The sequence below is a fragment of the Mesoplodon mirus genome, assembly GCF_964341445.2.
Source record: "Mesoplodon mirus genome assembly, chromosome: 9".
In the NCBI taxonomy this organism is placed as follows: Eukaryota; Metazoa; Chordata; class Mammalia; order Artiodactyla; family Ziphiidae; genus Mesoplodon; species Mesoplodon mirus.
In genome coordinates, this window is record NC_138985.1 from 79,953,535 (window position 1) to 79,980,083 (window position 26,549).

General features: G+C 34.5%; 1 protein-coding gene across 1 annotated transcript in view; it reads right to left on the bottom strand.

Annotated features, from left to right (window-relative positions):
• Positions 1-1,863: 1,863 nt before the first annotated feature.
• Positions 1,864-26,549, bottom strand: part of PPP1R3A (protein phosphatase 1 regulatory subunit 3A) — a gene marked incomplete at both ends in the record, with an annotated part of 36,324 nt that continues 11,638 nt past the window's right edge. The window contains 3 exons of the mRNA XM_082632400.1: positions 1,864-4,242; positions 6,153-6,277; positions 6,374-6,432. Coding sequence (XP_082488526.1) covers positions 1,864-4,242; positions 6,153-6,277; positions 6,374-6,432 — 2,563 coding nt within the window. The remainder of the gene's footprint in view (positions 4,243-6,152; positions 6,278-6,373; positions 6,433-26,549) is intronic.

The following is a 26,549-nucleotide window of genomic DNA, read 5'->3' on the forward strand; positions in this document are numbered from 1 at the left end:
AATTATCAAGATAGCAATTTTAGAGATAATATTCTAGGTAGAGCCTACAGTATCCCACTTGTATTTAATGAAAATATGCTCTCTCAAACAATCAAATATTTGCCCTAAGTTCTACTTCAGGATGTTTGTATTTGTTCAACTAAAAAGTTAAAGTCAAGCATTCAATTTCAATGGGACTTAAGACAAGCATGCAATTAGGGGATTTGGAAATAGTTGTGTACCTAATGAAAATTAAGGAAATCATTTACTACCACATGAAAGTCAGTTTAAATGCTTCATTCTCATGTTGTCTTCCCATGCATGCATGTTTCTTAGGAGTGTAAGATAATATATACAAGTGTTAGTCATTGAATTTACCTTTACAGGTTAATAAACAGATTACTTTTTCTCTCTGAAGATCAATGTTATATTCTCCATAAAAGAAGTTCCCGTTAAAAAGAAATCACCCAAGTGGGCTCCCTCAATATGACTTTCTTCCATATTTCTGGCCAAGTCAAAAACATCAAAATACATATCGATGCCTCCTCCCTGAGGACTAGCCATTCAGGGTATCAAAGGAAGTGCTCTGCCATAGAACAGAGCACAAGGTTTTGCATATATTAGTCATTCAATAAATAGTTGTTGAAATCAATTGTATACGATTATTTGCATTACCACTATGTGACTAAAATGACTAGTTCCATTATTTCACATACTTAGCCATAGATGATAACAGTAACTGAAGTCACTGCTATACTGGATATTCATTTCTCTCTCAGTAGATCTCCATATCTACCTATTTGTCTCCTTAAAAATTTGAGTTATCATTTAACAACCTGATAACTATATAATAAATATCACCAATGATTAGTTGTTTGTTCTCTAAATGCACCTTGGGGAATAATTTATTGTTTTATAATGAGAAAAGTTAAAAATTTGTTTGAAGACAAAAAATAGTACCAAGTAAAATAGTTCATTAGGAAATCTTTTTTAATTATTGTTATCATTTAATGCTTTATGCTTTATAGGTACAAATTCATTCTGAAGCAATGCTTCTGGAACTTTTAATTTAAATTTCCAACTCTGAATAATAGTTGACGTCAAAATTGTTCAGCTGTGTTATACAATCTCCCTTTAAAAGAGAAAAATATTGCTTAAAGACAGGCCATCCCCCAAATTTTGCAGAACTGAAAGATCATCTCTTGATTGTTTCAGTCTTTGTCATATTTGGGTTACGAATGCCCTGACTTTGTAGGTATGCAGGATATAAAACGTGTATGTGTATTAAGTGTTATTCAAGTACACAATGTGTTTCTTCAGGTTAAATCACATTTCAATATGCATGAGTGTTGTTCTTAAAAATATATAATCAAAGTTGAAAGATTCGATTTATCAAAATGTGCTAATAAATGATACAGTGGTAAATGCAAATTTCATGGTCAGTATTAAAAGACAAAAAAAAAAGTCTTCTGCCATTGTCCATGTTTTATCTATTTTTTAAAAAAGTAGAGGGAAAAATACACTCGAAAAAAAATGAAGCTTTACTGCAAAAGAAATGAATGCAAGAAATGGCACTTTAAGTAGTGAAGAGACATGAAGCATTGAAACTTCATTGCCTGCTAAGGAGCAACAGCTGTACCTAATTTCAACTTGACGTGCTTCAGATCTCATATTCATATAGGTATTTAATGATCCAAACATAATGGTCCTATATAGAATAATTACTTATATGAAGGAGCAAACTTCATACGCATTCCTTTCTAAATGATCCTTCAAGAGAAAAACTGTGCTGGCTCTTTGAACAACGAATAGTCTCTTTCACCAATCCAAATGTTTGGGGCTAAATAGCTTATCTTTTAAGAGAGAATAATAATAGTGCTGAGGTTACTTCTTTTTGACAGACTCTTTTTGTCTTCCCCCTTCCCAGCACAGCCAGTACAATGAAAAAATGTAGAATGCCAAGCCGGTCATTAAGTCATACTGATAGATGGTTACAAGAAATATCAGAAACAAAAGGAAATAAGGTATTTTAGAGTTGGTGTATTTCGAAAGCAGAGATTCCCTTTGAGCTTGACTTCCCTGGGCAGGGAGATTGTCAGAAGCAGGGCTCTCAGATTCCTTGTCTCCTGAAGAGCACAGTGATTGTCCAGAGTTTATTAATCCTTCTTTTTCATTCCTTGCCTCTTCCATGTTCTCAGAAGCTTCACTGATTAAAATTGTTGGCCCTAGAGATTTCTCCACACTGCATTCTCCTTGTTGGACAATCTGGCCTATACATCTTTCCCTCGTACTATCTGATGTCACTATTCTTGAACTTTTGGAAACTTCTTCAGGTGTAGACGCAGGAGGATGGTGATTCTCAGCACCCTGGATTTCACTTGTTGGATTACAATTATATTTTGATTTAGAAGAAATAGATTGGAGAGTCATGTTAGTAATTGCATTCTCTATAGCAGTGGCCTGTTCATGAGATGGCAGTGAAGTTTTAACTTGGTGATTAGAAATGTGAGAGCCATTCTGAGAAGCTCTATTAGTGTCTGAGTTTAAAGCAGAATGAATAACGGCATCTGTATTCGTTTTCTTTGATAATTCTTGGATCTGCCCGTGATCTCTATTTTCTGGAAATATTTTTTTATCTGTTGGTAACATTCCCAAATGTAAATCTAGTTTTGAGGCTGCTTTTTGATAGCCTGTAATGACCTGTGAGGATTCTTCTACAGATGTTGTATTTCCAATGACACATTTCTTCCTGTCATGTGTCTTACCAGGATTGTAAATAGATATGGTTTCTTCCTTCTCCATTTCATCTACATGTACATTACAAATACCTAAACATGATTCCTTTTCAAAATCTTTGTCATAGATTACACCTACTGTATCTCGTTGACAAAGGGTATCATGTGAATCATCATTTCTCCCTTCATGTGGATCAAACGCTGTTTCCTTTACCTCAATGGGCCTGTCACTTCGTGCTGTCTCTTGAGGTAGCTTAGCAATTATTGCTTTTTCTCTAGCAGACATGCTTTCTAGAGGACTTTCTGATGTTGTCTTAATTATATAAGCTGTACCTGCTTCTGCTTTCTCAGTAATACCATGATCAGCTAGAGAAGACAGTTCACAGCTCGCTGTTTCTTGGCAGGTAAACAATTCTTCTGTAGGATTAGCTTTCAAACTCCTTGTATTATCTCTTTTTTCCCACATGTCTCCACAATCTGCTTGTTCTTTGGTCTGCTCTGTTATATTTGTCTTACTCTCTCTTGCTCTTCCCAGACTTTCCAGAACATTCCAACTTTGTTTATGCTGGGTGTTCTTATTTTGATCTTCGGGATTAATCCAGGCTGATTTTTCTTCTTCAACTTGGAAAAGATACTCATTCCTCAAAACATTTCTATTTCTTGGTAAACAAGCTTGACCAGGCATCCCTCCTAAAATAGCGCCCTCACTAGTCGAGAGATCGAGGTCTGAGGTTGTTAACACAGCTTCCTCCCAGCTTCGATTTGTCCTTGGTGAATTAAATGTATCTGCTCTGATTGACTGGTCATGAATTGGGGTATCCTTACTCGGCAGAGCAGTTAGGTCTCTGTTACTGGCTCCCATCCCTTCCACACTTATTTCAGAGTGGCTCATCTTCCTTTCTTGTTCATGTAAGATTGACTGAAAATTTTTGCTGTGTTCTTCATTAACACCTAAACATATTCCTTGCCCCTCCTCATTCTTACCATTGCCATAAGCTTTCTTGGAAGATCCTTTTTCTACAGACTCTTCTGAATGGAAATCCAAACGGAAATCACCTCTTAAACATCCCCAATCTTTTACTTCAGTTTGTTTAGCTTCTCCTTCAAGGTTTTGATTAAGGTTGTCTGCCATTAGTTGATCTGCAGAGGGACAAGATATTTGCACTCTGCCTCTCCCTTGGGCTGGATTAGCATTATTATCCAGTACTTCTTTGCTACCAATATGTACTTGCACTATTTCGTCACTACTAGTATTTCCCAGTGATGGCTTGATTTCTCCCATATCTGAAGTAATTTCCTCTGAAGGTTGATAACTACACTTATTTCCTGAGGAATATTTTTCATTGTGGTAAAACTCTCCCTTTAAGGATCTTTCTGCTGATGAACTTGAAGACAAAGGCCTTTTAAACAAGTCAGTGTATACTTCGTCATGGATTTGCTTCTTCTGTAACCCTTCAGCTTTATTTGGAAAATTGACTGTATTCTTTTCATCTCTGGAAGCAGTACTTCTTATTAAATGTTGATTTATCTTAAGGGATAAAAACACAAAAAATAATGATCAAATGATTTTAAATATACAAAGCAAATTAGATAGGTTTCATTAACTTGGCTAGTAATTATCTGGTATATTTCCTTGATTCACTTCATTTGTGGATTTTGCACAAATTGTGGAAGCTGGATGTTTTGGGGGTATCCATGTAGGCTATGACTTGGGAATGAGATTAATCAGAAAAGGGGCCAAAATTAATCACTCTCTTTCCTAGCTTCCAAATATCACATTGTATTATTCAACTATTCTTGCTTGTCATTGCACTTTCTCCTCACTTAGGATATACACATTGATAGCTCCATGCTAATCAATTAGAGAGCAGCTTCCTAGATGCCCCTTTCTGCATTTACACTTGCTGTAGGTGCCCCTATTACAGTTTCTCTTATTAATATGTTTTCTGCAAAGCCTCTGCAAACTATTAATAGCAAAACGTCACTCAAAGAAAAGTGAGGGAGTTAATGTCTCTGCAAATTCTGTTTTAATGACCCTCTGCCAACTGGTGCTCAAATGTATTTGAGCTCTTCAGTGATGCCAACTGTCAGGATTTAACAGTGAGATGCCTGTGTTTTTTTTTTTTTTCTCATAACTGACATTTGCATGATCTCAATAATTATATGCAAATCTTGCGTTTTCCCCTTCTTCTCACATAAGGCTCATGTTACTTGTCAACTGCACAGCTGTCTTGTAAGCCAATGCCTGTGGGTTCCACAGATTTGGTTGTATTTCCATCTATTATAGAGCTTCATTGTTTTATGCATTAACATCAGCATGGAGCAAATTAGCATCTAAATTACAGCTCCCTATTCATTTATTGGATGTACAATCTCAGTAACTTCTAAACAAACTTTTATATTTGAGCCTGCTGATTGTAATGAGGTATATTGGTGAAGTATGTGATTTTTCAGGGCCCTTTCATTATATTCTGTGGTTTGAAAAAGGTGGCGATGTTAACTTTCAGCTGGTGAGAATTCTCACAATGGGTGACAACTTTGTAGTTTCTTAAAGTTGGAGCAAAGTAAATTGCATACTTTAGTGATGCAGCTTCCATATCACTATAGAAAGGGTGGAATGTGTGGGGAAAGCGGTGAGCTCCATTTCTTTTCTGTTTCAGCACTGACACTTGAAGAGGCAAATGTCATTTTAATCTTAGATGATTATGAATCCATGTATCCTAATGATATGAGCTCCAACCAAATACAGTAAAGGATAAATTGCATTATGTGACTCATTTACTCCTATTTCTTCCTTTGTGATAAAAATGCTATCTAAACCATCCCCCTAAAAATCCCAAATAGATTGAATGTTCACCAAGTGTGAAATTTATGATAACAAATTTAATACTAAATTGTACCATTCTGAATTTGTTTCCTGTTTGAAAAATATGGCACAGGCTATTTTATCCTCATTTGGTAATTTAATACTTTCCAATGATATAGAACTTAGAGATTCTCACAGATGTAAGTAAAAAAAAAAAATGCTGCTAAATGCAAGAATCAGACTTGTAGAGCTGGGCAGAACCCTAACAATCATCTAGTCCAGCCCTCTCATTTTACAGACGAGATTATGATAAGTGTACACTTGTCACAAAGATTAGAAATGCACATTAGGATAGTACTACCTCTTCTGTAATTCCTACAAACTATTACTCAGAGCGACTGATAAATAGGTAAGAAATGAATGTCATTAATTTACCATTGCAGAGACCAGAAGCAACATACTGAAATCAAAGTGCCTTGTTGATCAAGCTAGAGATGCAAGGACAGAATAGGCTGCACTTTCACATTTGCAAATTATTTATTAGTTGAAGCTATTGAAAGGCAGGCATTGCAGCATCTTTGAAGCATAAATGGATTCATCTTCTCTAATACCGAGGCAAACAGAGCACTTACCATCAAATCTAATTCTTTTTCATTATGTTCATCATGTTCTGTGTTTACATCTTTTACATTCTGATTACTGGTTTCCAAGTTTTCCTTGTCCTCATGAGAATAAACAATTGTTGGGATATAGGTATCTGAAAGGTTAAGATAATTGCACCTATGTAAGATTGTTATAATTGAAGGCTTTAACAAAATAAATATATTCTGTTTAAAAATTAAAGAAATATTACCTGTAATCTTTGAATTCTCAGAGTTATTCTCATCTGATGTTACCAATGATTCTTCTTTACTGTTAAGTTTAAAACAAAATGTTATACTTTTTTCTGGGACTATATTTCTAAGTATTTTTATAGAGGAGGAAATTCAAAGCAATTACAAGCCAAACAAATATTATATAACCTTTCACATTTTCTTGCATTACTTTGTATATTTTTAAATTAACTTGATCTCTTAGAATGATGCAATGATATATATTAGTTGTAGAAAAATGTAAAAATTATTTACACAATTCCATAATTCTAAATAAAATTATTTTACTCATATTAAAACACATAACCAAAGGAAAAATATATGTAAGTGTAGATTATTCCATCATTCATGAATTTAATCTTTGCAAGTGAAAACATTTTTCTCTTCTTTTAAATGATGAAGTTTTATGAACTGACAGTCCATTTGTGGTCATTGAAATTACTTTCTAACATTCCAATTATTTTTTTGTGTTCCATTTTACTCAAAATTCTTCCAGTTGAACTGACATATTATTAACTCTCTCTCTCTAGAAAAGGAGAAAAAAAACAAACTTACTAGAAACTGAAAGGCAGCTAAATTTATACCCAGTTTAAAGACTTCATGTGTGTCTTGCCAAAGGCCAATTTTACAACCAAGGCTTTAGATCATTCATATGGAAGCATACATTTTCTTTCTTTAAAATAATTCAGGTTATACTAGCTTTTCTCTCATACTCTGCATGCTTATTGAGAAAGCTAAATACTTTTTTCTTTCAAATGTAATCTGTTTGTAGGCGTATTTGTGGAATTATAAGAATTTAGATTTGTCCATGACACTCAGCAAGAAAAGAGTTAGTGAAGAGTTCACTTTGTGTATAGTTATGTCACAAGTCAGTCTATCAGAAATGATTGGCCCAGTCTCCACATTTTCTCGTACTGTCTTAGCTGAGTTTCTCCTAGTGACTTTTCTCAATGACTTTTTTCTGCAATAAAAGAAATACAGAGAGTTCACAATGGCTGATAAATTTGTGTAATAGAGCCTAATTTTCGTTGCGTGGACAATGTTGATTCAAATCCCCGGAAGGCTAATCTTGTTTCAACAAATCACAAGAAAATTGCAAATTCTTCCATCTTGACCATGTAAGAAGTAATTCAGCTTTGTATACATTTTATGATGCTTAATTTTAGCTTTACCTAAACTATTTGGTACCTTGAAGTGGGCCCAGAAATGAAAATAATGTTTTTACCTAAGTATAATTTTATTAGAAAAATATTGTGTTTCCAATAAGTGATACTGCTTTAATCCATAAATCTATATTGTTTATGAGACCTATAATTATGCAATTTTTGTGGAATCCAACTGCAAGCTGACACATTTTTCTTTCATAGAGTACATAGAAAATCTGTGTACTCTTAAAAATATATAAACCATTAAACAGCATTTAATTATCCCTTCTTTATCTTTAGTCCCATAGCAATGCTGAAAATCTCATTTGTAGAGGGAAAGATCATAACCATTTAAAGCTTTTTGGTTTTGCCTAAGCAAAATGCTGTTAATCATTTTTTCTTATTAAATTCTCTAAAATGCTTTACTTTTTAAAATGATTGCATCAAAAGGAAAGAAACCTGCTTTTAGCTCACTTTGGGGACAAATAATTAGGTATCAAACGATGTATTATTATATTGACTTCTTACAAAAACATATAAATACAGAAATATAGGAAGGAAATCTTAGATTCAGGGGTAAATACAAGAAAGAGAACCTGAAATAGATGAAATTTAAATGTTATATCAAATATCTATTAAAAAACGAATAGAGGGCTTCCCTGGTGGCGCAGTGGTTGGAGGTCCACCTGCCGATGCGGGGGACGCGGGTTCGTGCCCCGGTCCGGGAGGGTCCTGCGTGCCGCGGGGCGGCTGGGCCCATGGGCCGTGGCCGCTGGGCCTGCACATCTGGAGCCTGTGCTCCATGGTGGGAGAGGCCACAACAGTGAGAGGCCCGCGTACCACAAAAAAAAAAAAAAAAAAAGAATAGAAAATGTGTAAGACTTCTACAGGGAAAAGAATAAAATTGTATTAATAAATATTAAAGACCTAGAAATTATTGAGAGATATACCATGTTCATAGATAGGAAGAAGATTGTGAAGATATTATCTCCCAATTTGATCTACAGATCCAATTCAATTCTAGTCAAAATTTCAAAACAGGTTTTCACAAAATTTGAAAATATGATTCTAAAGAGAAGAATAAAGGACTGAAAATAGCTAGACTACTGAGAAATAGCAGGGTAGAGGAACCTGCTCTACCTAGTTTCAATAGTTCTTATGAGGATATAGTTATTAAGACAGTTATATTGGTACAGAGACAGGCAAGTATTGAGAGCTTAGTAACAGATCCCTACTTATATAGAACTTTGGTATATGACAAATATAGCATGTCACCAAGCAGGGAAATAAGGGACTTTTCAGTAAATGGAGATGGGGAAAGTGGCTACCCTCATGGAAAAAAGATGAAATAGGCAAAACATATATCCGATAATCAATTCCACATGGATTAAGATCTTAAACGTCAAAAACCTTGAAATTCTTAGTAGAATATGTAAATATCTTTCAGACCTCAGAGTAGAAAATGTTTTCTTAAATAAGAAAAAAAAAAGTGACTATAAAAAATGATTGTCAGTTTAGCTCTATTAAAATTAAAAATTTTTGTTCATTGAAAGACATCTTTATAATAGAAAAATATAAATAAACTTGGAGAAGATGCTTATGTTATACAAAATCAACACAAAATAAATATCAAGAATATATAAAGAACTTTTACAAATCAATAAGAAAGCACAAACATTTCAATAGAATCAGGGGAGAGGAGCAGACATTTCACAGAAGAGAAAATACATATGGCCCATAAGCACATAAAGGATGGTCAGCATTATTAGAAAACAGAGAATTGCAAATCAAGACCACAAGGAGATGCTATTTTATACTTATTTAATTGGTAAAAATTGCTGTCAGCTGCATAAATTGAACCAATCCAAATGCCTGTCAACAGAAGAGTAGATACAAAACTTGGAATACCACAAAAGAAATATTATAAAGCACTCAAAATTAATAAACTACAGAAACATACAACAATATGGATAAATCTTAGCAACATAATATTGAATGAACAGTGCTAAAACATTACATCAGAGGAGGTTCTTTTTTATTGAGCTGAAACCTAAAATAATTTAAATATATTTATCAAGGAATACATATAATACGTAGAATATAACAAGGAAGGTTGATTTTCAAGATTATGGTTACATCAAGTGGGTTGAGTCAGAGGAAAGGAATGAGTAAAGGAAATGGTGAGAAGTCGATTGTTTTGAGTGGTAGTTTTGCAGGTGTTTATTATTTAAAATATCTAAATGGTTAAATTCTAGTTTTAGATAATTTATTAAGACAAATGGGTTGCTGTCTGGCCAAAATTACAGGATGTTTGTAGATAAAATCCCACTCCAAAATCCAAAGTGTCTGTTATATGACCAATTACATTTAAAGGGTTTAATTAAAACCACTTCAGAAAATTTGAGGAGAAAGGCAAAGAACTTGATGGTTGATGAAGATAGGACCTACAACTATATACAATTGTGGTATAAGTGAAATATGTTAGTGAATATTTCTAGTCTCCCCTTTATATTCCCTGACTCCTTTTGGAGCAGGGCAGTTTCTTATTGATCTGTATTCCCAGTGGCTAATACATTACCTGACACATAATAGTGGCATAATAAATGATGCTGAATAAATGCACAGTGTCCTTTCTACTCTTCCCTTCTGTCCACCTCCTGTCAAAATTATCATAACATTATTCTTCTTTTCTTTCCTCATTAAAATTTATTTTCATAAAAGATTCTAATAAATTAAAACGTGCATATTTTTGTGTGTCTTATAATGTTTACCTCCCACTCCAAAGCTAAAAACAATGCTTTTAATTATGGGTTTAAATAGCTAAACAAAAATTTTAAAATCTTCTAATATAAATTTAGAAATTCAAAAGTCAAAAAGGTATGTAGTTTGTGGAGGGATAGTTCATTTCTAGTGCACCTTAAATCATATAATATAGTCACTAGTATTATTTAATCATAAGAGGGGTCATTCATTCTTCTAAGAGATATTTTGAATATCCACTATATGCCATAAGTTCTAATAAACACTGGGAAATCAAAGATGAATAATATATATGTAGTCTCTTACCTCAAGGAAGCTATAATGTAACGATGGAAATAAACACATCAACAGGCAATTATTATAATGTGATAAATATTATAATAAATAATGGAATATGATATTCTCTAGAGAAAAAATAACAGAAATGAGGAGAGCACTCAGTTGGAAGAATCAGGGAATTTTTCACAAAGGAAGTAACATTCTAATTAGGTTTTAGGGGAAATAGGAGTTCCTCAAATAGAGCAAAATGGTAAGGTCATTTCAGGCAGAGAGAATAAGAAGTGGTCAAAGAAGTACAGGTAAGAAAGCACAAAAAAAAGAGAACCATCCAGGAACAATGAGATGTTCAGAGGGTTTGGACTGTGTTTTGAGGAAAGAATGCCAAGGAATAGAACTGGGGTTGGTTTGAGCCAGATTTAAACGGCTTAGCATGCCAGGAAATGCGGGACTGAATTCTTTCTGTACTTTTAAACCAGTGCTCCGGTTGTGGGGGAGGGGAGTGGAGGAGTTAAATGGGAGAGAGACACCATCAGATTTACATTTAGGGACCAATCTCTGGAAGTACATTTAAGCATCTATCTTAGGAAAGCCTGGATGGGATGAGCCATAGTGAAGCAGGAAGACAAGTCAGGAGGCTCCTTCAATATTTCAGGCACAAATAATGACTCTGTTAAAGGTGATGGCAATGAGGAAAGAGAAAAGGAGTCAAATTTGAGTTAAACTTTTGATGTAGCATCAATGCGATTTGTTGATCAATTCCCTGAAGGTAGATTTTAAAAATGCCTTCTTTCTGCCTGACCTTGGCTGTGTTCATGAGATTTAGAAATCAAGTATTGCCCTTTCCAAGACCTAAGCAAGAGAGAGTTAAGTCTGGTGGTTAACCGGGGCTCCTTCACTGTTAAGTCGGTAAGGTCTTGAATTAGTCTGCTGGCTGGTTTCTGATGTCTTGCACACTGGGTAATCTGCTTCTCAGGTGCCCATGTAGACACCTTTCAGCCTTTTTCTCTAATCTCTGGTACGTGTGCCTGGACAGTGCATCAACAAGTTATACCTAGTTTCCTGGCTTTTATTCTAGTCAATTCGTAGCGAAAAAGAGCAGAAAGACCTGGATTCAAATCACAGTCTTTCCTGTTATTTACCTTACTAAGTCACTTACTAGCCATGCGACCTCCAACAAGATACTTAATCTCTCTGTATCTCATTTTTCTCCAAAATATTGCCTAGTCCTTACACAGGGCAATTATTTATCATAATTCTCAATATGCGGAAGTGTTTAATAAATGTATTATCACTACTGTTATTACCATTATTATTAGTGACATGTAGTAAATACCGTGCTGATCATTAGTTCTATACTGCCACAGCACCTGATTCCCGTGCTTCTCCTTTTACTTGGAATTATGTATATTTTTCAAAGTTTACTCCATTCTCTCATATCTTTAATTCACAAGTTACTTATTTTTCCACAAGTTACTTTCAAGAGTAAAATATGTAGCCCATGATGACATACTAGCTTAGTCTTTCTAAAGTATAGTCTTATTATCAGAGGACCACCCTCCAAAGAAAGATCACTAGATCATCAGTGAAAGTAACTTTTTATTTAAAATACAAATACAGTGTGCATGTGAATGCTAATTCACACTTTCTGCTATTACCCAATTGATTTATTCACTGTCAGAATTTAGGCACCCTGTTAATATTCCTGCAGTTTCTGGGTATGTGGCACTTACGCTTTTGGAATTATGGTTAATTTTAACACTGTCAAAATGTAGTAGTTTTAGTATAAGTAATAATATCATTTTTCCTGGGTTTCTGTAATGCTATTGTGCTAAAAGCCCATATGTCTCTTAAAATATGAGTAAAACCTGTTCCACCCAGTCTAAGTCTGAAGTGATGGAATTACCCAACCAGTCAGGATAAATGTGAGGATTAGGTTGTAGGTAGTAGAAATGTAACTCTGTTCCAAGAGGAATCAAAAAGTTGGCATAAAAAAAGGATCATTTCCAAAATGAGTCATGAATATTGCATTTGTGTCTCTTTAACACTCTGCTTGAAAGTACTCAGCACTTCCTAAAGAAAACCAACTTGGAATTCTTAGGCATCACCTCTCACTCTGATAAACAGCTAAAAAGTCAATATTGAACTCTTCAAGAAGACGTTAAGTGTGCCTTCTTTGTTCGAAGCTTGTGCTCTCATTTGATTTCCTCTACCCACTCTCCCTAAATGAATGGAGAGATTTTAAGTTAGAAATATTATGTACCTCACTTGAATTTTTTTTAAAGACACTTAAGAAGAATATATCAGGATTGGCATTGCTAAGTGGATACTTACAGAACTACTGAAAAGGTTTTCCTGGAATAAATAATTACATATTGTGTACTGTTTATTTTCATAATTTTATGGTGATATTTCTCTAAAAATGGACTTTCTAGTATTCTGACATTTATAGCCATGAATTGGAGGAGGGAGGAAAGCAGAAACTTGTACTTAATGAGAGGTAAAGTTCATAATACATTAACCAACTACTAGGGCTTAGTATCTATTCCTTTGGTGTTACAGTACTGATAGTCTTCTTTTGATCAGGAATAAAACCAGAACAGAAGAGAAATATTTGATCAAAAGAGAGACAATTAGAGCAATAAATGTCTAATTGTGAACAGAAGTGTCTAAGGAAAAAAGTTTAAAGGCATAATGCAAGAAGGAATTTAGGATGAAAAGATGAATTAAAATTCAGTTCCTTGACGATAATTCCACAGAGGAAAACAAAATGAAGACAGTTCATTAATAACAGGGATTGAAAGAAGCAAGAAATAATCTCAAAGAAAAAACATCAAAAATTTTAAATGGCTTCTATTTCCTTTAGATGCTGAATCTGGAGACTAATAATATGGTAAAGAACATGGTTTTTGTGGGATTCCTCATCTTCAAAGTGAAAGCTCTGGATTAGATTAGGGATATCAAATAGAATACTCTCATGCTGGCCTCTTTCTCTCGCACCCATGGCAAGCACTGATAACAGATCAAGGGACTTCCTAGCTGAGACCAGATTGAGCCCCGTGATCCTTCTCTATACAACCAGGCAGCCACTACCCCTTTATTTCTCAACCCCTTTATTGCTCAAAATGGAAACAATTTGCCTTTCTCAATTTTGACATTAAATAACATGCTTTCCAGTTTTAGGAGTTCCATATTTATGTAACTAATAGTATTCCATAAATATAATTTTGAAATGTAATTTGGAAATTTCTTAAATTTGTTTTCAAAAGATATAAATGCTAGTAGGATCAATAGAAATAACCATTAACTTTGCAATACAAAGATAAATTCTCAATTAAATCTTATGGTCAGCATTTCAAATTTAATACCTACAGAAATCCTACCCACACAGTTTGTGAGCTAGACTTACATTATTTATAATGCAGATTATACAATGATTTATTCCCAAATTATTTTACTATGTCCAGGTAAAACTTTTCAAATAGTGGAACATTATCAGTATCTACAAATGATTTGGATAAATGAATATATTGGATAATACATATGATACAAGCTAATTTATTACTTTTAAAATGTAAGCATAAACCACGGCAAACCACAAGCCCCTTGAGTAAAGTCTAGTGAACTGCTCAAGTATTCAAGTAACTAAGAACATATCACCACATTAGTGACCAGATGGTTTTATTGAGTCACTTTCCTGTTTTCCACAAACCTGAATTACTATGTTCCTAAAAATCTTCTGTTTCTTTTACTAAATTAGAACATTGCCTGTTGCCTCAGTGCTTGATCTTGAAAATATATTGAAAACGATGGTATGATGCCTTCTTGATGCAGGAAATTTCAATAGCAGAGAAAGAAGCAACTAAAAAGCATTGCCTTGTTGAAGAATTCTTTGGTAAGTTTCTTTTCCAAAGTTGCTTCATTTCCTAGCTCTTTGTCTTCTGCCAAGGATTGCTGTTTTCAAATCTGCTTTGTCATGTCAAAGCAGTGGGTGCTATTTTTTCTTGCTCACCCACCCCACAGAAATCAGGGAGAAAAAATTATTCGGATTTAATTCTGTGATTGAATCTGGGCATCATGTGCAATTTTGTAGAGATGGGATCTCCTTAGAGTGTCTTGTAAAGGAGTACTAAATTGCGAGAATCTAGTGCTTAATTAAGTCAAACCTTGGAGGTTCACGTATGAACAACAACAAAAATTGTAGGTTGCTTTGGGAGAGATGTAATTACAAGCAGAATCCATGAATTTTCAGTGGAAGAAGAGTTATAGGTAAACCTGGCCCAAGGGACTTCTCTGCCACAATCTGCCAATTATGTTCTACCAAGAGAGAAATGTAAATGTTTTTAAGTGATGGATACTGGAAAAACTAAAGAATATACATCAGACAGATATCAGAAAAAAATTCTTGAACTTTATTGGTCTAAAGTCCTTATTTTACCTGAGTTCTTAATGGAAGTAATTGTTATCCGTGGAGCATGTGGGTGACAAAAAAATTAGTCATTGTCCAGCTGAGACTCTTACTACTTCAGAATTCTGACATTCTGATTCTCCACAATTCCCCTACAAAGTGATTTCTAAGAACTTTATACAGCATCCATCTTTTGAAAATTATCAGAGTATTGTTAATATCTATTTTTTCCTAAGGATACTAATTTTCAGGCATTATTTCCTTCATAAAGATATTGATTTGTTTGTGTTTGTGTAAAAAGTCATTATCACAAAATCATGACTATGAGCTAACTAACTGCAATTAAGGAAATCCTGATTAAACATGTTTCTCTGTGAAATCTACATATAAGTATCACCTAAGATATTTGGTCTGTTAAATACTGAGATTTGACATCCAAGCTCTACAGAATTTGTATTAAATATTGTTTTGAAAACTGTTTTTAAAAAGGTAATTTAAAATGTAAATTGATATTCCCAGTGTATGTGTGGAAAGGTTGTATTTGGAAGGGCTAGGAGCGGGAAGGAAAACAAAGGAGCATGAGACTTCCAGACTGAAATCAAATCATTCGGAAGTGACACTTCTCAAAAGGATCTGTTGCCCAGCTGAGGGTGGCAGCCACTCCCCTGAGCATCTGTGCCCTCTACTCTTCCCCAAGATAGTAAAATTTACATGGGGTTGTTCGTTTTGTTTTTAATTTAATGGGGAACAAAGTGCCAAACTTCTCCAACTCTTTCCCCAGCTTTTCTCCTATTCCTGGCTCTTGACAGAGAATTTCAAGCATGTATCAATACTCTTCCCTTTATCTGGAGAGTAAATCAGGTGAAATGATGTATAATTCAGTAAAATATTGGTAAAGCAGTTCTTCAGTATTTCGTATAGGAGATGGTAGGTTTTATGTTCATAAGAAAAATCACCAAGTATCTTAAATATAATAATTAGGGCCAACAAAAGTCAGGGCATGCCAAATCAAGTTAGAAATGTTAAAGTACTGCCTTCCTGTTATTGCTTTTAATTAAATGTTAAATTTAAAAGTTATGAAATCATTTTTTTAAAATCCTAGGACCTTTTATTTATGGCTATGCAATTAATAAACGTCTTGTATTTTCTCTAAATTTAAAATTATTTTATATTTAAAATTTTTTTATATTATCAGCTACTGCTTTTTAGTTTTAATAAGTGTTTAGTAACCTCTATCATATGAAATCCATTGGAATTCATTTCCATTTTCAAGAAATTCAGTTTCACAAACATTTTTAAACTACCTACTCTACTTATGCTAATCACAGCATAAATTGACATATCAGGGAAAAGAGAAATATGGTAAATTGGGTTAGATGGTTTGTGTTAAATTCCAAATAAGAACCCTATTATCAAACTGGATTTGTATTTAAATGCATTTGAAAAGTTTTCTAGGCAGACTCAGGAAGTCTTAAAGCATTATTTCTAAATGTAATGCTTTTGTGAACTTACGTCACACATTAAAATCATCTTAATGCACCTTTTTGTCAAATCTTCACAATAGGATTACAAAAGGAAGGGAGGAGAGGATACATTTAAAAAGCAAATGAAAAAGAACTCAATGGAAACCTATTAGGCTACCTGTTGATGAGCCTGTAAGAGAGTTATTAATATGCGGATCATTGACATGATAGGCCATAATGACTCCTCCAGGGACACTCATTCTATTGTGTCAGAGACTAGTTAGGGATTCATTAACGTGAAGACTCGTGACTTCTTAATATGCAAAATATTAATGCAATGCACTGAGGCATACTCACAAATGTCCACATCTTGTGTTACAGGTTTTCTTTGCCAGCCCTTCACCCACACCTTTTGTGAATTAGTATTTTCTTTCTGTCCTCTTGTGGATTTCTTCACAAAAGATTCTGCACTCCTGTGGAATCTACCACTTCATATTCAAAGACCTCCTCCCCTTCAGCCCACATTTCTTTGATTTAAGGCAGGTTTATATATACAAACCACTTGAACATTTTGACTAAATCAGTCAAAATTCAGCACAAAATCTGATTTGATATTTTTCTGCAATGCCAAATTGCTTTTTGGCTAAAGGCAGAACAATGTGAACGAATCACTTGTTTTTAAAAAATGAGATTCTGAAACATGAATAGTGTAACCAGCAGTTGAATAATTTGCTCTGAAGGTGGGTAGGGAAAGAGTAGTGGAATAGAAAAAAGAAAAAGAGAGCAGAGAAAGGCCATGAAAGAGGACACGAGAAAGAAAAGTGCAATTAAACTAAGAAGAGTAAGTGTTCGTACCAATGTAAATGAGGAAATGGATTTAAACTGCTCAGTGTCTGGCATACAGCAAGCAATTAATAAACATTAGCTATTATTATTACATCGACACTTTGCAAAAAGATAAAATTAATATCCACATTCCCTGTTGAGACAATAAGAAAAATGTTATGGAGTGAAAGTTGTTCAGTCCTTGAATTAACATACTCTGAAGAAGGGGATCAAACTTATAGTCCTTATTCCTGCAACAGAATTATCTACAGAATTCATGGAAAGGTACTCAAGTATCTTTCAAAGCTTATACACATACCACGTATGGGAAATATAATTTTTCTTCTGGGACTATGTAGGTAACCTATATTCATTTTCTTGCCATTTTATTCTAGCCTCATCTAAAATATAATACAATCTTTTACTACTATTTCTCTACTAAATTTCAGGAGAAACAGACCCTTATTTCTAAACTTATAAACCCTAAATTCTACAGTCCATTTATAGAAATCTATATCTGTTTATCATAAAATATTAGTATCCCCATACAAAATTAGTAAAATAATTTTTTAAGTTAACAGCTTTACTGATGTATCATTTACATACCACAAAATCCACCCATTTTAAGTGTTCAATTCAGTGCATTTAGTATATTTAATATATTTACAGAGTTGTGCAATTATCACAAAATCTAATTTTAGAACATTTCCAGCACCCCCAAAAGAGTAAGCCTGTTAGAGTCACTCTTTACTCCCATCCCCAGTCCTAGGCAACCACTAATCTTCTTTCTGTTTTGAGATATTTGCCTATTCTAGATATTTCATATTAGGAGAATCATACAATATGCGTTCTTTGTGTCTGGCCTCTTTCATGGAGGAGAATGTTTCTGAGGTTCATCTGTGTTGTAGGATGTATCAATATTTCATTTTTATTGATGAATAGTATTCCATTGTATAGATACACTCACTTTACGCATTTACCAGTTGATGGGTATTTGAGTTGTTTCCACCTTTTGGCTCTTGTGGACAGTGCTTCTATGAACATTTACATACCAGTGTTTGCATGGACATATGTTTTCATTTCCCCTGGGTAGATACCTAGAAGTGAAATTGCTGGGTTTATGATAATTCTATAATTTGTTTCTTCACATCCTCACCAACTTGTTATTATCTGTCTTATTGATTGTTGTCATTATAGTGGGCGTGAAGTGACATCTCATTGTGGTTTTGATTAGCATTTTCATAGTGACTAGTGATATTGAATAGTTTTTCATGTGCTTATTGGTCATTAATATATCTTCTCTGGAGAAATATCTATTTAAATCCTTTGCTCATTTTAAAATTAGGCTGTCTTTTTATTATTCAGTTGTAAGACTTCTTCTGGATAAGTCACTTATTAGATATGTTTGTAAATGTCTTCTCCCATTTTCACTGTCTTGAGTGTGTCTTTGAGTGCAAGAGTTCTTAATCTGGATGATGCCCAAGTAATAGAATTTTTAAATTAGCTTTAAGGTCTTTGCTAACTTGCAGAGACCCTTCATAGAATCTATTTAAAATTCTTTAAATAAGAGGCAATATTATTTTTAACATAAATAATCTTTATTAGGGTAGTTATCACATGCAACCAACTACGTTTCATATTCTTGCTCATGTTAATTTCAATACTAAAATGCTAGAAAATGTCCACCAGTTATTGGTCCTAGCCAAGTTCTAGACTGGAGTAGATGTAAGCAGATTCAGGGATGATGCAAATGAACCTATAGAGTCAAGAAAAGAAGTCCAACTGATTTAAGAAGCTTACAGTACAAACACCACCTTTCTCCTCTGGTTGGTGCCTTTCACTGGAAGAGATGGAATAGGCAGGAGGAGCTCATCACTGCCAAGATGGCTCTCCCAGTTGAAGGCTTTTGGATCCCTGATTAAGTAAAGCAAAATTCATTGCCAGCAAACCTAAGAAGATGAAGTGTGAAGGTCTCACTAAGACAGACTATGGTTAGAGATTAATAGAAGAGCAATATGGTGCTTGGGAAGGACAAGTTGAGAACCAGTATGAACTAAAAGGCAAGGAGCAGGTGACTGAAGAAGTTGGGCCACAGGCTGGGATTGCTGAAGGAGTCAAATGCAAGGGCTGAATCCTGAAGGGATGCAGTTATGTTGCCAAAGATGGGGATCTCTGCCACACTTTTAACAAGGCAGCACAAAACTTTACAGTCAACATTCTGAAGAATACAGCTATCAAGTGGCTTTAAAAGGATTCAGTCCTTCTACTGGACATCATGCTAAGTCAGAATAATGTTGGACAAAATTTAATGTGTATTCAATCAGCAAGTAGTTAATTTGTACTTGGCATCATGCTAGACGTTAAACTACTAGCACAAGCTGAGATTGAACCAACTCTGACTTCATAGAGCTTACAGTCTAAAGAATGATAAATGAAAACTGGCAGTATAAAATCACAGCTGTACATTTCACGATTGGGGAAGCATGGAGTGCTATAGAAGAAAATACAGTCGACTCTTGAAAAACACAGGTTTGAACTGCGTGGGTCCACTTATATGCAGATTTTTTTTCAATAGTAAATACTACAGTACTACGTGGCCTGAAGTTGGTTAAATCTGACGATGCAGAACCATGGATACAGAGGAACTGAGTATATGGAGGACCAACTATAAGTTATACTCAGATTTTCAACTATAAAGAGGGTCAGCACCCCTGATATCCCCGTTGTAATAAGATCCATAACAGGGTCCATACAGGGTCCATACAGGGTCAACTGTAATAAGATCCATAAGTCAAACTCAGGGAAGTCAGTAGCAACTGTATATACATGGGCTTGTAAAGAGAGCAGACTGAAGGAAGATCATATCCTTTAATATGATTACAAATCATATTTAAAAGTTTGATTTTTCTGAACTGTAAAATATATGCTTTTCAAAAAGAAAAGTAAATACTTTCTGAAAGTTTACTTCATTCTAAATGGAAATTAACTTTACCATGCTATTTAAAATGTCTTTTTCACCTTCCCCAAGTCATCACAAATGATGGGGCAAAATTTCTTCAATAGATGCCTTATTTAAAAAGCTTATCTTTTGTATCGTAATTCCCAGAGTACTTAATGTTGCTATTAATGCTTAAAAATCCCTCAGGCCATATTTGCAAAAGCATTATTTTATTTGCTAATTTTCTTTGTTTAATAGCATTATTCTTTTGGTGGATACTGAGACTAATTGAGTTTCAAATTAAAAAAAAAAGTTACAACTCAAAACACATGTGTTTAGTCTTTTGTTTATATCATTCTCAACCCTGGTGCATATCAGAATCAGCTGGGGAGCTTTTTAAAAATACCAGTGCCTGCAACCTGCCCCCAACCAATGAAATTGGGGTCTTATAGGAGGATCTAGGTGTGGGTGCCTTATTTTTCCCCTTTCTATGCACACCCAAGTTTAAGAAACACTGGTTTACACTACTATTCTATCCTGGCTTTTACTATATCAAAGTATGGTTAGTGGGAAAATAAATCCTTCAGTGAAAATACTCTGCTCTTAAGGTTTTCTATGGGGTGGGAGGAGAGGGTATACATAATCAAGCAGGTTAGCAAAAATGTAAATTTTATAGGGATTTTACTTCTGCTACTGTTAGGTCGATTAAACAATTAATTTTTTTTTTTTTTTTTTTTTTGCGGTACGCATGCCTCTCACTCTTGTGGCCTCTCGCGTTGCGGAACACAGGCTCCGGACGCGCAGGCTCAGCGGCCATGGCTCACGGGCCCAGCCGCTCCGCGGCATGTGGGATCTGGGGCACGAACCCATGTCCCCTGCATCGGCAGGTGGACTCTCAACCACTGCGCCACCAGGGAAGCCAACAATTAATTTTTATTCATCATGGAGATTACCAATCCATACATCAGTGAATTTAAATTTACTGATTTTTTTAACTGAAAGGAAATCTAGATGCTGTTTAGGGTAAGAGACATTAATCTTTTCTACCCTAACACTGATCATGTTCGTTAAGATTTAGACCTGGGATGGTAAAATGTTTTCCAGTTGTACTGTGGAAAATTGCCCAAACAGTTATTGTAAATGCAAACACTGCAAAGTGTATTGCCAAGGACACTAGTTGGTTAGATCCCATAAAAGAGACAATTAGTCTTGAGATGAAAATGGTAGAGATGAGGTGACAGTTATTAAAAAAGCAGGACATGCAATGTAGTGGCTTAAATGTAAGTTGTGGATAATGCTGATAGTTTAATGTGTTTGGAGTTTATAATATGTAAAATAATGTTTCATATAAAAAGATCAAAACTGCTTATATTTCGGTCTTTTTTTTTCCTCATTTGCTACATAAGTAAAGGCACTTGCAAGATTACACTTGCTATCTTTCCAAATCATCATTTTACAATGGTTTGCTTGATTTATTATACGTATACAGTGTTAATTTATGAAAAATATTTTCTTCTTACAGGTATCAATTTACATAAACTTATCCAGTATCTACAGTACTTATAGTCTATTGTCAGGATAATTGAAAAATTTTGAAATAAAATAATAATAGATAGAATTTTTCAGTGCTTTTTAAGATAACTCAAATGTGGAATTTCTTCTTTGATTAGATTATCTGTAACACAACTGCACCTTCACCAAGACAAAATTGCAACTCAGTTCTTCAGTTGCAAAGATGAATCTAAAAGACTGGATATAGGGATTTGGGCAGCCAGAGAAAGCAGAAAGGGACCCTAAAAGACTTTAGAGTCAAAGACAAACTGCTGATGATATATTTTCATCTGTACCTTTGCTACCCTGCCCCTTTCTCTCAGAGACCCTGTGGGTAGTGATGGGTCCTGTGGGAAATAAGCCCAAGAATGTATAGGCGACCTAAAGAGCATGAGAACCTAATGTAAACAGAAGGGGAGATCCATCACTTGAACTTGCTTAGAATATTTGCACTGGTTGCTTTGCTCTGCATGGAACTCTCTTCCCCCAGATTTCTTCATGACTGACTTTCTTCAAGTCTCTGAACAATTGTCATCTTCTCAATGAAGTAGTCTTTATTCCTTATTTTTCTTATGCTGCTCTGTTTTTTATATTCTCAATTGCTTATGTCATCTTCTAAAATAACTTACTTATTCTTTATGTTTATTACTTATTAGTTTTCCTTCCATTAGAATGTAAGCTACATGAGGACAGGGATTGTTATTTCTTTCATGATGTATCTCTAGTACTGAGAACAGTACCTGACACATAGTATGTGTTCAACAAAGATTTGTTGAATGTATGAAGATCCTGTATTCATTTCTTCTAGTCGTAGATCTTTTTTTTCTCTCTTTTAATACACAAGCTGAAAAGCATAGTTAGAACTTTGATACTAGTATTTTGATTATTTTTTTTCATGTGAACCAAGATTCATACCCTCTTAATCTTGAGGTCATTGGTACTATAGAAAAAAATATACTAGTGTAATTTCCATATATCCATCCAAGAGGATAAAGTCTGAGATGCCTGGACTAATCTTTTTCACTAAATTAAAACGTAAACCTTAGATTTTGAAGGAAGAATTTGGGTGAAAAACAATTATAGAAATAAATTTCCCCTAAGTGTCACCAGAGTAGTAAAATAAATCACCCATGAATGAAATAGTATAGAAATACCTAAAAATTAGTGCCATAATTTATATATGTGTTTTTATATGTTAAAGATGACCTATAGCAGAATTCAGTTAATATTGATAATGAGAAAAGGATAAAACCTATGTTTTAAACATTCTAACATACAGAAACAGTAAGTAAAAAACAGTTATGAACATAGAAAATCAATATCCATTCTTATGGGCAGTGACCTAGTTCATACTTTTCACTCTATTCTGCATACGCTTTCTGGATTGATATAACTAAAATAATACTTTATCCTTGAGCACAGGAACTAAAGTTCAAAATCCTTGGTCTAACAAGACTGTGCAATTCTTTTTCAACCTTTTTCTTCAAGTTTGACTCTCACAATTCTTTCCATTCCAGGCAGTCAAATTGACTAACAAAACCTCCGACTTATCTTTTTTGCTGCCGTGTCCACAAGTATTTTTTATTCTATGTAAACAGTCTCCTAACTCTTCTCCACCTACCCAAGTTTTACCATTTCCTGATCAAGTTCAATTCCTCTGTGATGCTGTTTCTGATCAGGTCCGCCTGCAGTAAATCATTTCTCTAAAGCCTGTTGCTCTGCATCTCCTATGCTCTCCTCTAAGTCTGTGTCATTTCTTTTGTGTTGATAACTGACTTCTCATGTGCATAAATATTATCCATTTATCAAATTAATGCTTGAAAATAGAAGCTAACTAGAAGAATCCTACATAAATTAAGGACTCTGTAATTTCTTTATGGTTAATTGGCTGATTGGGGCACTGTGGTTCAAAGCCACAGGGAATTAGAGACCTTAAATCACAAAAAGAGCTTTTCCTCATATATTTCCTGATCTTGATCAAATAAATCCCTTTTGCCTAAATTTCTTCTCATGTAAATGGGACTGGCCTGTTGACTACAATGTATAAAAGTGATCTAGTAGGAGATAATTTTATATCACTTAAGAAATAATGATAGAGACATTTAAAGTATGTATTAAGTTTATATAATTAGAAATTTCTAAACCAAAGAACAAGCTAACTTGTTAAAGTAGTAAAATATCATAAATTTAAAGTTGTCGATGGATTACAATCCATGCACAAGATGAGAGTCCCACCTGGTTTTGTAGACAAGTTCTAATAAATGTTACAGATGCTCAGATAAAAATTAAAAGAATGAAAGCAAACTGGTCCAAAATTACCATAAGTGGTCAAGGAATTCCCCAGGAATTGAAGAATAACACAGAAAAAGAAGACTCTTATAATCACACCAACATAATTTTGAGGGTTTTCAAAAAAATTAATTGCCTCAGAATTTACAATTAGTCACAGACAGGAGTATTCTGTTGTACTAATAAGAATACCCCTCCAGGATGCTCAGTCAATAGCTAAGCTTTCCCCAGAAATTGTTTAACTCAGTCTCACAAATGCCATTTTCAGTAGGAACCCATCCATATTTGTATACTAAAAGTTAATTGGACAACAACAAATGTAAATGATAAAACTTTAATTTTCAGCAAGTTTCATTAAAACACTTCTTCTGAGAAAGTGAAACATAACTATTTACAAATGCTATGCCTTACCTACCTCAATAATACATTTATACTTTGGGTGGAAACTTCAGGTTTTATACAATAAAACTTTTTAGGATATTAGGAAAATTATAGTAAAACTCTTAATGAAAACTATGAGATGATAGTTGAGGGTAGTGATGTAAGAGTTAATTGATGTGTCATTATAGATGGGGTATATTATTATTTTGCCATATAAAATATGTAATTATTTATGCTAATTTCCTAAAAACACATATTTGTTTCCCAATTCTTATATCATAAAAAGAAAAATAATATAATTTTAAAATTTAAAGCATTATAATATAATAACAGTACTATTTCCATCTGAGTTTGTTAATATTTTCACAAAACATTTTAATTGTAGTTTATATTCTGCAAAAATCAGCAATTAGCTACAAACTAGAAAGTTACCATTGCTTATGGTTTTCAAAGGTAAAAGCTTTTGCCTATAAGAATCAATGTAACTGGACTCCTCTTATATAGTTTTAAAACATTTATATACAAGGATATGGGAAGTCTTCATATTATTCCTATAAATATTTTTTAAATCTAAAATTATATCAAAGTAATTTTTTAAAATATTACTCAATAGGGACTTCCCTGCAGTGGCTAGGACTCTGCACTCCCAATGCAGGGGGCCCAGGTTCAATCCCTGGTCAGGGAACTAGATCCCACATGCCACAACTAAGACCCAGCACAGCTAAATAAATAAATTTTTTTTTAAAAAAGTACTCAACAGAATGTAGCAGATTTATCATACTACCTTTTTGTGGGTTTTAAGGTTAAACATTTACATGCACTGCATTATTTCTCTTTGTTTTTGTTTTTATGGTTTCATATAAGCAAAGACCAAGAATCTGCAATCTCAAGACAGAGAGGACGTGGTTTAGGTGTTTAGGTTTAGGTACAGGGGAGGAATCTGGTAGAGGCAAAAGGCCCAGTCAAAGGAAGTCATTAAGGTAGAGAAAAGCAGACAGAACAACAGCCAGACCCAGAATCCACAGGTGTCAGAATCAGTGAGTGCCACAAGCAGCAGCAGCAGAACTAACATGAGTACTGGCCCTGGTCCTGGCCCTGGCAAAGAGAAAGAATGAATGACTCAGTTCTGATCAGTGGACATTCAATATTTGCCTTTGGTCTTTTATTTTTCAGCCTGTTGGATTTTTCTCTTGTCCCACTGGTCTGGATTGTGATATGAAGGAAGCCAAAAGCTGACCAATGAGTATTTCTTTTATTTGGGATGTTAAGATTACTTGACATTACAGAATAGTAACATTGTACTGACTCAATGAATCAGCTCTTTAGAAGACAGGAAAGAAGGAAAGACTAAATAAAGTGTCCTATAGTAAACTATATTAACTTATTTCTCAATTTGATCTTTCTTTGATACCCTGGTAACTGAAAGTAAATTTAGACTACTACAAGATGTTAATATGGTTAATATGTTCAATTCTATATTTAATTTTGAGTCAATTTAGACAACAAATACGTGGTTATTGAAGAAATAAATTTCCCTCTTAGCTGTTGTTTTTATAATGTGTAAGTATGGTTTTTGTATACTCTGTTCTTTATTTTTTAAATAATGTGTTTTGGGCTTCCCTGGTGGCGCAGTGGTTGAGAGTCCGCCTGCCGATGCAGGGGACATGGGTTTGTGCCCCGGTCCGGGAAGATCCCACATGCCGCAGAGCGGCTGGGCCCGTGAGCCATGGCCACTGAGCCTGGTGTCCGGAGCCTGTGCTCCGCAATGGGAGAGGCCACAACAGTGAGAGGCCCGCGTACAGCAAAAAATAAATAAATAAATAAATAAATAAATAAATAATGTGTTTTAAAAAATAAATTTATTTATTTAATTTATTTATTTTTGGCTGCGTTGGGTCTTCCTTGCTACGTGCGGGCTTTCTCTAGTTGCAGCGAGCAGGGGCTACTCTTCGTTGCGGTGCATGGACTTCTCATTGTGGTGGCTTCTCTTGTTGCAGGACATGGGCTCTAGGCACGCGGGCTTCAGTAGTTGTGGCATGCGGGCTCAGTCGTTGTGGCTCGAGGGCTCTAGTACGCCGCAGGCTCAGTAGTTGTGGTGCAAGGGCTCAGTTGCTCTGTGGC